Source organism: Balaenoptera borealis (assembly GCF_965194805.1).
Source record: "Balaenoptera borealis genome assembly, chromosome: 10".
Lineage (NCBI taxonomy): Eukaryota > Metazoa > Chordata > Mammalia > Artiodactyla > Balaenopteridae > Balaenoptera > Balaenoptera borealis.
The window spans coordinates 103,486,151-103,502,540 of NC_138874.1; the positions used below are offsets into that span (position 1 = coordinate 103,486,151).

The following is a 16,390-nucleotide window of genomic DNA, read 5'->3' on the forward strand; positions in this document are numbered from 1 at the left end:
AAATGAAATGGTTTCCTAGCAATTCTCATAGTGCTTATGCTATTTATAATGCAGCAGTTGTGGTTTTTGTACAGTCAGTTCACCTACATTATTGTGTCATCAGTTGTGAATTATTTGTAAGCTTCCTGGGTTTCTTTTCTGCCTGGGCTTAATGTTATCTTTTTTTAATGTACCTATAGGCAGTCTAGCATCTGCTTCCCTATGTTTTTGTGTTGAGTGGTCTTAATATATATTACATATTACTCTAGTAGTTAGACCAACCTTCTTCTTGTTCATAATAGCTTCACTTGTCCTGTTAACATTTATATGTGGCTTAGTATCTTGCATGATTAATCAAGCACCAAAATGAAAAGAAAAATCACGGATTTATTTTGAGTCTTTTAAAAAATAGATGTTGAATTAGCCTTGAAATGATTATTATTATGGAATAATAGCAGATGCTCACTTAATGGAAACCCAACTGTAATCTTCAGCCAGAATGCTTTTAAGATTAAAGCGGCCTAGGAGGATGTCAGTGATTTCCAGAGTATCCTACAGTATACGTTAGTACACATATAATTAGAAGAATGGTGAGGAAGTAAAGTTGGTGAGACTTGGTTGGATGGGGTAATGACAGAGAGGAGGTTGTTAACCACGACCTAGGTTTCTGGGTTGTAAAACTGGTTACATGATGGTGCAGTTGGTTGAGTAGGTGATGTTAGAAGAGGACCAGGGTGATGGAACTACTTAGACATACTCTTCCTTCCTGCCCTTAAGCATTTTGGAATTTTTAAAAACTCCACTTTGTACTGTATCATTTATAACCTTATTTACTTACCTTAAAGAAAGCATATTAGTTTGTTAAAATCGTCTCATTGTAATCTTGAAAAGCAACTTTCTTTAGGCCCTGAAAAGGAGAGCTCGCTATAGTTTATTGAATAGTATTTGTAGTCCCAGAAAATGAGAGCTCAGAGAATTTTGCTGATTGACATGATTTTTCTGTATGATTTCTGTAAATCAGTAAATGTTTGTCATCTGTTTAAGCTGTACAGCAGGGTACCAGGGGGAAGATAAATATAAGACCTACCCTGTTTCCTTAAGGAACTTCTGTCATATAGAGAACTAGGACCTATGTTCTCAACCCTCTGTGAACTAATACTAAGACCTCTAACCTATATTTTCTAATGGCTTCTTTATTATCCTGAAATAAAAGTCAGAGGTATTCTCCGCTACATACACGTTAAAAAAAAAAATCAATGTAATACAGTAAATGGACTATAAAGAAGAAATAAAGGTAATTTATAGTAAAATAGCCACATCATTATGTAAATACACAGATATTACTACATGGAAAGTCTTCATGAAGTAGTCATATATATATTATATATAACAGATACTTATACATAAATCACTGTGACTGCCACAAGTCAAATGCGGACTGACAGGAATGTTATATTGATGACTCAGTACTGGAAAGTTCAGTATATGTAAGACTGTACAAAAAATTCTGCGTTTAAATGGGAAATGGAGTTATGTTCTAGCTTAAGGTAATTATAAACAGACTTTCACCCACATGAACATCTGGCAGACCTCCAGAAGTCATGCAAGGGCATAGGACAGTTCTTCACTGTGCTGTACCACTGCACATTGCAGGAAACCTAGCATCCCTGGTCCTTGCCTATTAAGTGCTGCTGATGTCGCCACCCTACCCAATCATTATAACAATCAAAAATACGGTTCTTAATTAACCTCTTGAGAACAACTGACATCTGGATAAAGTAAGGCAGTATGCAGTAAATGGCAAGTGAATGATCTTAGGTCATTTTATCCTATCTAGACAAATACTATTTTTAGCCATAGAAAATGAGTCTGTAGCTCAGTAGACGTAACGTTCAAACCATATTAATAGGGCCCTTTCTTTTATTCTCTATCCTGACACCTTCTGTTATTTCTAAATAGTGTTTTTCACCATTTATTAAGTATATATTTACATGTTAATTCCTGAACTGGGGCTGAGACCATGTCTCTTTTGGTTCTTGGTGTTTAGAACAATGTGTGGCATCTAGAATAAACCATTTAGTGTATGAATAAACAAGGCTGGTGATAGAGGCGTTTGCAAAGCTGACTGCAGGGAAGTCACAGGAGAAGCAAAGCACCTTCCTACCTTCCGCTGCTCTTTTCTCATCCACACCGAGGTATTAAGTCTCAGGTACAGTTGCTGGTGTCTCTGAGGACATGTGGCTTCAATGTGCTCATCTGTTCTTCAGGGAGCTCAGGACACTAAGGTTGTGGCTTCCCAGGCTGTCTTGGACATGGGCCAAGCTTCTGGAAAGCCCTAACAGCTCCTGTGATGGGAATAATTTTTTCTATACCTCCTGTGGCTTTTCTTTTGGGAGGCAAGAAATGTAAAATGAAAGTGGTATCTCTTGCTAATCCTCTGTTCTTTTTTTTTTTTAATTTATTTATTTATTTTGGCTGTGTTGGATCATGGTTTCTGTGCGAGGGCTTTCTCTAGTTGTGGCAAGCGGCGGCCACTCTTCATCGCGGTGCGCGGGCCTTTCATTGTCACGGCCTCTCTTGTTGCGGAGCACAGGCTCCAGACGTGCAGGCTCAGTAGTTGTGGCTCACGGGCCCAGTTGCTCCGCGGCATGTGGGATCTTCCCAGACCAGGGCTCGAACCCATGTCCCCTGCATTGGCAGGCAGACCCCCAACCACTGCGCCACCAGGGAAGCCCCGGGAAGCCCCCTAATCCTCTGTTCTAAGCACGACCACCTCTTAGTCCCAAAATAGAAAGTGGCCAAGTCTTCTGGAATGGATGCAGCTAATGTTGTATCTAATGGGAGTGGCTCCTCTTGGATTGTGGTTCGGCTGCCCACGTTTCCTAGAGGAAGCTGAAAAGTTAAATTGGGTCTCAAATTGTCATTTAAACAAATAAGGCACACACTATAGTAGGGCTAGTGAGTAACTGGGTATCAGTCATCCCATGGTGCCTTTTGTTTGTACTTAAACTTTTTTTATTATAAAGTATTTTTACAAATAAAGGAAAGTGGAGAAAATATAAATTTACAGCTTAATGAACTATCACAAAGCAAATATCCATGCAGCTACCAATCTAGTCAAGAAATAGAAAATTCCTAGAAACCCCCCTCATGCCCCATCCCGGTCACTATAACATCTCTCTTTTCCAAAGATAACTATTATTCTAACATCCAACACTATGCTGATAATTCTAGAACTATAGTATAGTTTTGCCCGTTTTGGACTTTTTTATTGCTGTGTAGTATGCCACTGTGTGAAAAAAAATGTAGAGAGATGTGTGTGTATATATATACATACACACACACTCTTCTGTCGTTAGATATTTGTGTTGACTCCAGTTTGGGGCTTTATGAATAAAGCTGCTCTGTGTATTTTATACTTGTCTTTTGGTAGACATGTGCAATAATTTCTCTTGAATATATACCCAAGTGGAATTGCTGGGTCGTAGGGTAAGTGAATATTTTACTGTACTAGAAATTGTCAGACAGTTTAAAGTGGTTGTATAACTTTGCATTTCTACCAGCAACGTGTAAGAGTTCCACTTGCTCCACATCCTTGGCAACACGTGGCAATTAGTAATGTTTTTAATTTTGGCCATTCTGGTAAGTGTGTCGTGGTATTTTATCGTGGTTTTGATTTCATTCCTAATGAGATTCAGCACTTTATCATATGTTTTTTGGCTACCAAGCCATCTTTGTGTATTGTCCAGGTCTCTTGCCCATTGCTTTGTTTTGTTTGTTCTTTCCCTATTGAGTCACCTTTTTTTTCTTTTTAAAGATTGATTTGTACGAGTTTTTCATATGCTGCGGATATGTGCTCTTCTTTTTGGTTGTACGTGTTTACAGATATTGTCTCCTTCTCTGTGGCTTGTCTTTTACCTCTCTTTGTTGTGTCTTTTGGAAAACAGAAGTTCTTGTTTTTAGTCTAATTTATCAAGTCTTTTCCTTCATGGTTAATTTTTTAGTGTCCTGTTTAAGAAAACTTTTCCTACTCCAAAAGCATTAAGATATTTTTCTATATTCTAGCAGCTTTATTGCTTTGCCTTTCACATTACATCTACAATGCACCATTTTTTTCTATATGGATATCCAGTTGGCCCAGCACTTTTCCCCACTACCTTGTTTCCTGGATTACAAATCAAGCATCTTATAAGCATGGGTTTGTTTGGAATCCATTTTGTTGCATTGGTCTGTTTGTCCTTGTGCTAATACCAAACTATCTTAATTGCTATAGTTTTAGAATAAGTCTTGTTATCTGAAAGAGCAAGTTTTCCTACTTTTTCTATTTATTTATTTATGTATTTTTGGCTGTGTTGGGTCTTCGTTGCTGCTCGCGGGCTTTCTCTAGTTGCGGCGAGTGGGCTTCTCATTGGGGTGGCTTCTCTTGTTACGGAGCATGGGCTCTAGGTGCTTGGGCTTCAGTAGTTGTGGGACACGGGCTCAGTAGCTGTGGCTCGCGGGCTCTGGAGTGCAGACTCAATAGTTGTGGCGTATGGGCTTAGTTGCTCTGCAGCATGTGGTATCTTCCCGGACCAAGGCTCGAACCCGTGTCCCCTGCATTGGCAGGTGGATTCTTAACCACTGTGCCCCAGGGAGGCCCTGCTACCTTACTTTTTTTTTTATAAATTTATTTATTTTATTTATTTTTATTTTTGGCTGTGTTGGGTCTTCGTTGCTGCGCACAGGCTTTCTCTAGTTGCGGCGAGCAGGGGCTACTGTTCGTTGTGGTGCATGGGCTTCTCATTGCGGTGGCTTCTCTTGTTGTGGAGCACAGGCTCTAGGCGCATGGGCTTCAGTAGTTGTGGCATGTGGGCTCAGTAGTTGTGGCACACGGGCTTAGTTGCTCCGCGGCATGTGGGATCTTCCCAGACCAGGGCTCGAACCCGTGTCCCCTGCATTGGCAGGCGGATTCTTAACCACTGCACCACCAGGGAAGCCCCTACCTTACTTTTATAGATTTTCTTTTATAGGTTTTTTTTATAGCTTTCTTATCAAAGTAAGGAAATTGTTTTCTCTTCCTAATTTGCCATTTGTTTGTTTTTTTAATCATGAGCAGCCATTGAATTTTATCAAATGTTTTTTGTATCTGTTGATTTTCCTCCTTAGTCAAATGTTAAACTAACTTTACATTTCCAGAATAATCCCAACCTGATCATAATATGCTATCCTTTACATAAATTGTTGGATTTAGTTTGCTAATATTTAGTTTAGAATTTTTGCATTTTTGTCTATGAGTGAGATTACCCTGTATTTTTCCTTTCTGTTAATGTCCTTGACTGGTTTTGATATCAAGGTTATACCAACCTCATAAAATGGGACGGGGAGTATTCTTTCTCTTTTTTTTCATTCTCTGGAAGAATTCATGTGAGATTGGCATTATTTCTCTTTCTACTGTTTGGTAGAATTTACTGGTAGACATCTGATTCTGGAGTTTTCTTTATTAGGAAGCCTTTTAATCATGGATTAGATTCCTTTACTAGCTATCAAACTTAATATTTTTTATTTCTTGTGTCACTCTAGATAATTTTTCCCCTAGGAATTTGTCCATTGCATCTCAAATTTCCAAGTTATTGGTATAAAGTTGTTCATAGTATTCCTTTAAGATTTTTCTTTTTATTTTGAAATAATATCAAACTTAGAGAAAAGTTGCAAAAATAAAGCCATATTTTTATAGATTTCAATGTACAGATCTTTCACTTCTTTTGTATATGAAATCTCTAAGTACTTTGTTTTTTTAACGCTATTATAAATTGGATTTTTTAAATATCAATTTCTGATAGTTCATTGCTAGATATACATAGATGGAGATGACTTTTGTGTATTAATCTTATGCCTTTCAGCCTTGCTAAACTCACTTATTAATTCTAGTCGCTTTTGTATAGATTCCTTGTTAGGATGGGTCTAAAGTAGACTTTTTTTTCAGGTCTGCATTAGCCCTACTCCAAAGGCATGGCTTTTCTTGGGTGTCTATCGAGTGCTGGGGTATTCAGCAAAGTTTCTTCATTCTGAGGGGTTGGAATTTGGACATCTTCCAGCCTTGTAAGAGGTTTGGTAGTAGCTCTTTTTTTAACTTTGTGAAGACTCACTATATATATGCGCAGCTTGGAATTTAGCCAGTTTCAAGTGGACCCCTATAGACATCACTTTCTCTGTGTAATGCTCTCAAATTCTAGCTGCTGCCACTTCCCCAAATTCTGATCTTTGCTCAGTGCTTTGTTTGTTATTCCCCTCCCTGCAGTACAGTTCAGAAAGCACCCCCAAGCAAAAGCAAGTGATTGTGGGCCTTACCTTGTTTTTTTTCCCTTATCTCAGGGATGATAGTCCTTGCTATGTGTTGTCTAATGTTTGAAAACAGTTGTTTGTTGTATTTTTTCCAGTTTAACAGCTGCTTTTGGTGACAAGGCTTGTCCAGTAACCATTTAACTCTATCCTGGTTGAATTTTTTTTTTTTAAGTCTTTATTGAATTTGTTTACAGTATTGCTTCTGTTGTTTATGTTCTGGTGTTTTGATCATGAGGCATGTGGGATCTCAGTTCCTCGACCAGGGATCGAACCCACACCCCCTGCATTGGGAGGCAAAGTCTCAACCACTGGACTGCCAGGGGAGTCTCTGAATATTGTTTTAAAATCCATCATCCTGCTTTTAACTCCATATTCAGTTAAGTACCAGCTTTCATGTTGGAAGTTCACTGGAAGAGCCAATAAATTTTAAGCAAATAATAACATGTAACATGGTCTTGTATATATTAATTTTATGGGAGTGACTTTTTAAAAAATTAATTTCAAATGAATACTATCACATTGATGATTTATTAATTTGCTAAACAAAGAATAATTACTCGAGTTCTATGGTACTTCTATCGTACCTATCATCTTCTACCAAAGGTCCTTCTTTTGGCCAGTTATTGGATGTACTTGCTTTAGAGATTTTATTCTTGATTTCTTTTTAAATCCTTTGGAGGTAGAGTCTTTATTCTTATAGGGACAATTATTATTTGGATCAGACTAGTATCATGTTTCAGATATAGCCAGCATGCTTCACTACATATTAAAAATATCTAAAATATTATATTTGCTTTTATTGTAAAATAACTTGCTGCATAGGCTTTCTGTCTGGTGATTCGAACATCAAATGAATGATTCCTTGGTGACTTTTAAATGCTCTTTTAACCTTGAGATTCTATTATTCATCAGCAAATTAAATTCAACAAGAATGTCTTTAGTACCATCTTAATTGTGTGCATTATGGAAGAGGAAAAGCTATCTTTGCCTTTAAGGAGATAAGAATTCCATTGGTGAGGTAACACCTACATATATATAGTAGGTAACAGTTAAAAATTGTGAATGATTAATTTCAGAATGAACAGCAAAACCATAAATGCCTAGGATGAATGGCAGAAGTAGAATGAGAAAGAGCGCATCTTGTCACCTTGTGTGGGGGAATAGCAGTAAACGAGAGCCACTGAAGCAGGACAAAGGCGCACGCATTGGCAGGAATGCCAGTAAAGAGACCAATTCGGTGGAAGTAGAAAGCTGTTTGGTCTTATTTTCAAAAATGTGTGGCAGACTAGATTGTGAACTATAGCAATTTTATCAACAGTGGCATTTCTTTCAGCAATTGCCAGCATGGTGGTAATGTTGGCTGTCTAGATTTGGAAGTTTTGCATAACTAAGGTGCCACCAGTAATTATGTTTTAATGTTTCAGTAGAGTAAAAAATTTTCGTGGAAAAATCCATTCATATCATGAGATACATCTGTTTGAAAAGCAGTTTGAACAGAATAGGCTTTTTAGATCTGCCTTTTTGGAGCTAGGTGTTAGAGAAATTCTTTTGAGTTCTGTAGCTCTCCTCTGAGTCTAGTAGATTCTGGTCTTTTGTTCATGTTTAGCTTGTAAGGATCAAGGTCACACTGAGGTTAAGACTCTCTTGCTGCATTGATATTGAAATCTGGACATGTTCCATGCTGTCTTTTAATTTTTATTCTGGTGTTCGAACAGTAATTCAGAGCGCATTAGTTAGTTTTTGTTTAATATTGTTCAAATAAAATCAAATGTAACATGTATACACCAGAATAAAAAGTTTAAATAAATTTCCTGCAAAGTGAAAAAGAAGACTGTAATTTCTTTCCATTGCTATAACCTAAACAAGTTATAGAATATTTCTGTAACTTAGTTTATTACTGAATATGAAATATGGATAGTCATCTATCTATATGTGAAAATCCCAAATATTGAATTTCAGTGTGTTATAGTTTTCAGTTGTTAAAATTATAGAACAGTACTTTAATATTGCATCATTTTGTTTGAAAGAGTATCAAATAAAAGCTGAAAAGCTTTATCTGAGTAAGACAGATAAAATCTTTGCTATGTATATTCTCTTTTTGCACTGGCTTATTTTTGAGGCAAAAGTCAGACTCCTGACTGCAATTCCAAGAGCAGTGAAGGGAGGGAAGGAGACATAAATACAACTTTACTTGGGGACAAAGTTAATGTGAGTGTGGAAAATGTATACCATATACCATACAACAGTTTTGAAATCTATCAGGTAAAATTTTAAATGTGGTTAGTACTTGATAATCTTCAATAACTTATTCAGTTATTTATAATATTTGATGCCTGGAAAACCTTAGAAATGAACTTTATGGGTATTTTTCTACTTACTTTCTGATCACCACATTTTTGTTTTTGGTCACTGCAGGACCATTCCTATAGCTTTATGCAACATTTTTCTCAGGTCTTCTGAAGGCCATAGTAAGTATGTAGTAAATGCATATAAGATGATTGGATCATTTTTAATGGAGAAAAAAATGAAGCAAACGAAATTAAATTTAGTCTTAATATTGGACAATATAAGACTTTCCCCCTTTTATCTCATTAGCATGTATTTTATCCATCTCAACAAGGTAGAATTTGACCTGCAAAACGTACATTGTAATAAATGCTTTGTTGGAAATTTTTTTTTAATTTTCAGAGTTGTCAGTGCTGTAAAAATAGCACATGTACTTCTGTGGTTGTTTTAGTGTCACTTTTTGGTTCATTTTTGGCAGATAAAATAACACAGGAAGATATTGAAGGCATTCTACAGAAATTTACTGGGAATATAATGCAAGTACCTCCCCTGTAAGTTCAATTAATGAATTTGAATAAATGTTTAATTTTATTTTCCAGTGGCTAACATCACTTTAATGAAAAAAAAAAGAAGAGGGGCTTCCTTTTACTATATGGTGAGGCAGGTTTTAAATCTGACAAATGATCAAGCAAGGTGAACCTGATTCAGACAGGATGCAGAGCTTCTGACACTCTCTAAGAGGTACTGGGATGTAGTCTCCTCTGTCTCTGGATATTGCCACAGCCTGACATCTGTGCTCTTCCAGGATTTATTGGTTCTTCTGATTCCATCTGTAGACATCAGGGCAGTTCTGGAGAGCAGAGATGTCACTTTTCCCAGAATTGCTGTGAAGGGACCAGTCCAGTCTGGTACAGGCATCAGAGCTGTGATTCAGCGTCCAATTGGCACTTCCTGTCAGGTGTTGGGACCATTCCTTTTGGGCCCAGAATCTTATACTTCACAATTCTCTGCAATAAATGAAACAGATGAGAATTATAACTTATTAAAAGTATAATGATATTGATTTACCATTTAGCCATATTTTTGTGCATGTTACCATTTCAAGCAAATTGCTGCTGCTTTTTTTTTTTAATGGCTTATAGGATGTGTCAGGATATGTTACTAACAGTTCTTTTAGAATTTAGAATATATTTTGTGTTTTTAAAAAATCTTAAGTTTTTTCAAGAACACTGAAATATCTATGGAGAAATGTTTCTTCATAATTTTACCTCAAATGTGAAGACTTAAAAATTGTAGCAGGATCTGAATAAACATTATTTTGGATCATTATTGTTAAGATGTAGTAAACATTTATATTTATAAGAATCGTTTTAGAATTTTCTTCTCTGTGATTGTTCCAAGGATTTTGTGGTCTAGTAAAATTTAATCACACAAAGATAAGATCTGTTATTTGCTTATTTGCTCTTTGGAAACATTTTGGTAACTTATATGTGAAAATGAATATTATTATAATGGAAATATATTGTTTCAAGGAAATATAGCTGAGATCATTGTGACCAGAGACCCTTAACCCAGAATGAGGACTAGTGAAGACATGAATAGACCACCTCCAGGAAGATGGTTAAAGAGAAATATTGACAACATTGCTCACTGAGTGCCAGAATGAGCTGTATTAGCCTCAAAGATATTTAGGAACTCTATCTATGACACCATCGTGAAGTAGATTAGAAGAAAAAATTAGTTCATTCTTAGAAGGATTTTCAGTTTAAAGGGCTGCTAATCATCCTTTCTTTCCATGCTGTAATCTGGAATTATTCTCTCTTTCTTTCTCAATCTCTCTCTACCTCCCTCCTTCTCTTCCTGTCTCCCTCTTGTACCTTGCAAGCTATTCTGCATTAAAGAAAGATGGACAGAGACTTTCAACTTTGATGAAGAGAGGTGAAGTAGTAGAAGCAAAACCTGCCAGGCCAGTTACCGTGTACAGTCTTTCCCTTCAAAAATTCCAGCCACCATTTTTCACAATAGGTAAGATGGAGAAATTTGAAAACATTTGTATTTACATGTGCCTTTATTTGATATTTGGCTACTTTTGTGTAATTTTAATGGATCCCTAGGATATTGGAGATTTTTTAAAATTTGAATTTAAAGAAGGTTAGAATTTGTTAATACCTTTTTGACAACACAAATAATGAGAATACCTCTAGCTATATGGAGGTTCAGAAATGTCCTAAATAGTCTGAGTTTTTCATATATTATATTATCTTACTATAAAGTTGGAAGTAACATACTTTGGATCTCTATGGGGAAGAATAGGTAAGGAGTACATATTTTCAAAATTTTGTATTTTGTATTTTATTATCTTATGGATACTTGTTCCCCATTTTGGCTACTACCTGATAGTTTACACTCAGTTTTTTATTGACGTTAATTTGTCCTTTTAAAACAATGCATTTTCAGTTTTTGGACAAGAAATTCTAAGAGTGGAGTGACCCCCCCCCCCCCCCCCCGCTTCTTTGTCACCAATAAATTACTGCTAAAGATCATGAAAATATAGGAGTAATGGGTAAGGCATTAGTGTATTCCTAGACATGTGGTAAATTTTAACTCAAGTTATCAATTTGAATTTATCTATAATCCATATTTGAAATAAATTTAAAACCCAAAAAGTTTTTTTCTATTGTTTGGAGATTTTATGATCTCCTAGCTAAAACCCTGAACATATAAGAGCTCTGGAGACTCAAAAGCTGTAGCTCTTATTAATCCTCAGGCTCCCTGAAATTGATCCTGCTCCTAATTTCGTGGTGCATACTGAATGGGATTCCTTTTAGACATAATTTCCCAAAACCTTTTCTCCTAAACTTCATTGCTTTTTTTCCCATTGACATTATTATTTAGTGTGTATTAAGTTCCTGTAGATGGTGGGTTTTTGTACAATTTTCTTAAAAAGTCACTCCTTAAGTTTCCTGATTCTAAAATATTAGACAAACAATGAAACAAACATACTAAAAAATGCTTCACTCCATTCCATGAAAATGCGGCCGCTGTGTTGGCACAATAGATACTATCTATGAAAGTAAAAAAACCTCAAATTTTTCCAATTGCATTTGTTCACTGGAATTTGTAGTAGGCCAAATTTGACTCTTTTCACCCAAGTCAAATATAGTGCAAGAATGTAGAACACCTACATTTGTGTAGTGCTCATTTTTTTTATCTCAGCAGTGGCTCCCAACCTTGAGCTGATGGGAAAAAAAAGAAATTAAAATCCCCAGGTGGGGAGTTTTGATTAATTCCCTCAAATAGCTTTATTTGTATGCTAAGCTAGAAACAGAAAGTAGTCCTTTTGTGTGAAAATACAGTTCTTTTCAGGATGTCTTGTGGATGAATAAAAATAATCCAGAGCCCTGCTCTTAACCAATAAACTTGTATTATACTGCGTTCAGAAGATGTTTAGTTATGCATTCAATTCTGGTACATTGTGTAATTTTAAGTTATTTCATGATTTTTTCAGGAATATTTCCAAGAGAACATTTAAATATGCTGAGTTCTCCATGTAGTATATTACCCCAAACATAATTCCTGTCACTGAAAAGGGTTTTTTTGTTTGTTGTATTTTTTGAGTGTACAAATCTGAAAATATTTTAAAAATCTACAGCTCATGATAGCAAGGCTGAGATATCTAACCATTTAAAGCCTATTAAATGAAAAAGATGTACAAATCTGAAAATAGTTTTTTAAATCTGCAGCTCATAATAGCAAAACTGAGATTTCTAACTATTTAAAACCTATTAAATGGACAAGGCTGAAGTATTGAAGTGGTATGACTTGCCATGTAATTTAAAATGTGTTCAAGAGTTTCTGCTGTTTGCTTTCTCCACACTCTGACTTTTCAGTCTCACAAACACATATGCTACTGGATGAATAATTTATATTTTAGCGCATAAATGTTTTATCACTCGATTGTTTGCATAGTGCATTTTTACATTTGTTTAGGGGCATCATTTCTATGTAAAGTGGATTTCATAGGCAGTTAGCAATTTACCATGTCACTGTTAACATTCCAGATGTTGAATGTGGAGGAGGTTTTTATATCAGAAGCTTGGTCAGTGACATTGGCAAAGGTAAGCATAAAGATGAATTATGAATTATCATTTAGAGAGTAATATTCCTTTTTGATGGGAAGAAGGAATTTTCCATTTTCCATGTCTCTGAGTACTGGCCTTAGGAACTGGATTTTTCCTGCCCTTCTGCCTTCAAAGCGTTATAGGTTTATGGAAGACAATTAATCAGCATAAGCAGCTGCAGTGAAATGCTTGTAATGGGAGAGAGGAGAAAAAGAGGAATAGAAAATGGAGATGTGGATAATGAATCTAAGGACCAACATTTTTTTCAAGTATAAAATATTTTAACTCAAAGTAGGGATAAGAAGAAAAGATTAACCCTTCTAAAAGTTATTTTTATCGCTCCAAGTCAAATTTTTTTAAAAAACTGGAAGCCATAGTCTTACAAACAGCCAGGAAGTTGCAGTTCTGGCCCTGCCATTTTCTGGCAGTTGTGACACTGGACAGGTCACATTACCTCATCCGCCAAGTGAGACTAATAGTTACCTCATGGGGTTGTTTCATGGGTTAAATAAGAAAAGTGTGTGCAACTTCCTTGTAGACTTTAAAGCAGTTTATTAGGTGAGTTATTAAATGTTATTTTGCTCCTTAATCATTTCTTAATCTCAAGGCTCTTGGTTATTATATTGGATAATTACAGTTTTACATTTGAGGTGGTTTTGAGAGGTTTGAATCAAGTTCTGTCATTTGAAAAATTAAAGACTATGAAATACTGAATTACTGAATCATTTATGTTGATTCAGTATTTGAATGAAATACTGAATCATTTATCTTGTGGTTTCTTTTCACCTTTTGTTGCCATAGAACTGTCTTCCTGTGCCAATGTGCTGGAGCTGACCCGAACCAAACAGGGACCCTTTACCCTGGAGGAGCATGCCCTTCCCGAAGACAGATGGACAATTGATGACATTGCACAGTCTCTCGAGCAGTGCTCATCCCTTCTCCCAGCAGAGATGGCACTTAAAAAGTCAAAACCTGAGGAGTCTAGTGAGCAAGTTTTGAGCTGTGAGTACATAACTCTAAGTGAGATAAAGGGAGAAGATGATGTAATTAAGACATTTTAAGTTTGGCTTGGGATTGTCTTCATTTCCTGGTTGATATTTGAATCCTGTGTGCAGAATGACAAGCTGTGTGCCAAGACAAACGATTCTTTTTTTTTTTTTTTTTTTGCATGAAGAAAAATGTCCATCATTTATGGTTTCTACGGTGCACAATTTATGTGCTGTACATTATAAATAGCCTTGCAGTTGTTCAGTTCTTGCTGTACTATAGAATGTTCTTCTAGGATGTTATGTTGTTGTTAGATTGGATTCAGGAAAATCAACTTTCTGATTCTGATCTCTCATCAAAGTCTTTTCCTGTGAAAAAGTTGACCACATTTTCTAATCAGAGGAAAAAAAATGAGCTAAATATTTCTTTGGTGTGACAAAGTGAATGTATATTAGTTTCTTTGGCTTTATTTTGGCTTCCTCGTGACTCTGGTTATTGAAATTCCTTAACTATGTTGGAAAAAGCCATTATTTAACTCATGTTTTAGAGAGTTTATGATTATTAAGAACATTTCTTTGATAAGGCTGCACTTATCTTGGTAATAGCTGTGTTTGTTTAGATCTTAGAAGCTAATAAACTTCTATCGTAAATATTTGTAGATGAACCAAATTATTGCTGCTACCACTAATGGAATGTAAATAGAAGACTAAATGTTTAATTAAATTCACCTCTACTCTCCCATTAGCAGGACAGCTCCAATGGCTTATGTTTTGGCAGCTATGAGATAGTTTCCTGGTAATTTAATCAATACAGTCGACCACCCTGTACCAATTTACTAAATAACCTAATTAAAAAAAATTAAGCTAAAGAATGCCTTCAATGAAAAACTTCTTTTCTTTATTCTTTAGTACTTATTTATACATCTTTACAGGGTATTAATCCCCATGATATTTTGCTTTCAATTTGCTCTTTCAAGTGATGTTTATAGATGCTGAGATTGCTACCCTGCATTTCCAGTTAATCCCTTCTGCTCTAAATGTTTAAAAACAGTTATTCTCAAACGTTTTCATTCAGGTAGCCTACTGAAAGTTCCCTGTCCCTCTTTACCGTAGTTTTGAAAACAGTCACGTTCTGAAATAGTAAATTTCATATGTAATGAGTGCTTCATATTTTTGTTATAGGAAAGCAATATATAATGCAGTATCTGTAGAAATTTTCAAATCCCACTACATTTATCCAAATAAATAGTTTCAAAAGGAAGACTTGTTAAATTTTTCATCATATAAGAGTTTTTACATTTTTATGGATTGTCTTTCTTTTAAAGGTGGTTGCTTTGCAACCTCTAACTTATAAATTTTAAATATGTAGACAAACGTGATCTTATTTGTGGTTAACCTAATATAAACTCAGTATAAAAAGTTATATGCTTCAATAGAGCACTTTCAGCGTATTGGCAACATTTTTCAAGTGGAAATGGAAATATTAAAACATTCTTAGTATGACACAGAAAATTATAAAGAAGAGTTAATTATCATAATGCCTTAAATAAAACACCAAACACACAAAGTTGTAAATTGAAGCTTTTACAGTTTTACATATTCATATCTAGTGCCCTGCAGTTTGTGTAACCAAAGGTGGCAGTGGCTGCCTCTTTCTGTTGGAATGGCACAGGTTGCAGTATATCTTCATACACTGCCAGCTAAGGTCCAAGTAGAGGAATATAAAACAACTAGGGCCTCTCTGCTCTATTTCTTAACTTAAAATTTAACATGTATAATTTACTAATGGAGAAGAGTATAAATTTTTTGAAAAGACAAGTGACTTTTTAAAATGGTACCCAATCTTTTTCTTTTATTGAAAACATTGAAGAAAATGTTGCCAAATGAAAAAATTACCAAATCCTCACCATCCTGATACAGTGACTTCAGAACTTTAATTTCGTATTTTTCTTTTCCCTTCTTTTGTTCACATAATTACAGTCTGAAGACACCTATACTTTCTTATTGACTTTTTAAAATTTCATCTTCTTTTACTATTTGTATTTAGTTTTGACAATGATTATTTTAATCATATTACTTCAGTTTGTTTAAACCATTTCTCTATTGCTGAATACTTAGGTTATTTTCAATCTTATTAGGGTAAGTTCCTGGGAGCAGGATTATTAAATGGAATAATAGGAACAATTTAATTTTCCTTAATGAGTTTGCCTTATTGCTTTCCCAAAGAGTTGTAACATTTTACAGTGTCATCATTTGAGTATGTCAGTTCACTAAAAGTCTACAGCTTTGGGTGGGGGATTTATATGTCGTTGCTCATTTAGTAAGTTATACAGGTTCAGAGTTGCTCTGATTTGCCTTTGTGTGACTTTTTCACATACTTTGTTCACTTATGTAAATAAATGTCTTAATGGTTTCTTTATACATTTGTGTGAGTTATTTGTGCAGTAAATACTTGTAGAAGCATTTTCATGGGCTGTTTTTTTTATTTTAGTTTCATTTTCCATTTTTACTAACCACATTTGCTAACTAATATTAAGAATTCTTCCCCTTTTAGAGTCACCAGATATATGAGTATGAATAGTTAATATTTATTGAAAACTAAAGATATTATTCTTAACTTTCATAAGCAGCTGTAACTGATCAAGATTCTCTAAAAAGTTTAAGACTCATCCATAAACAAATTAGTTTTCTCTTGAG

General features: G+C 35.2%; 1 protein-coding gene across 1 annotated transcript in view; it reads left to right on the forward strand.

The window, feature by feature from the left end:
• Positions 1-16,114, forward strand: part of TRUB1 (TruB pseudouridine synthase family member 1) — a 35,988-nt gene extending 19,874 nt beyond the window's left edge. Inside the window, exons 5-8 of the mRNA XM_082407850.1 lie at positions 9,065-9,137; positions 10,472-10,611; positions 12,648-12,704; positions 13,509-16,114. Coding sequence (XP_082263976.1) covers positions 9,065-9,137; positions 10,472-10,611; positions 12,648-12,704; positions 13,509-13,768 — 530 coding nt within the window. The 3' untranslated portion in view covers positions 13,769-16,114. The remainder of the gene's footprint in view (positions 1-9,064; positions 9,138-10,471; positions 10,612-12,647; positions 12,705-13,508) is intronic.
• The last annotated feature ends 276 nt before the right edge of the window (positions 16,115-16,390 follow it).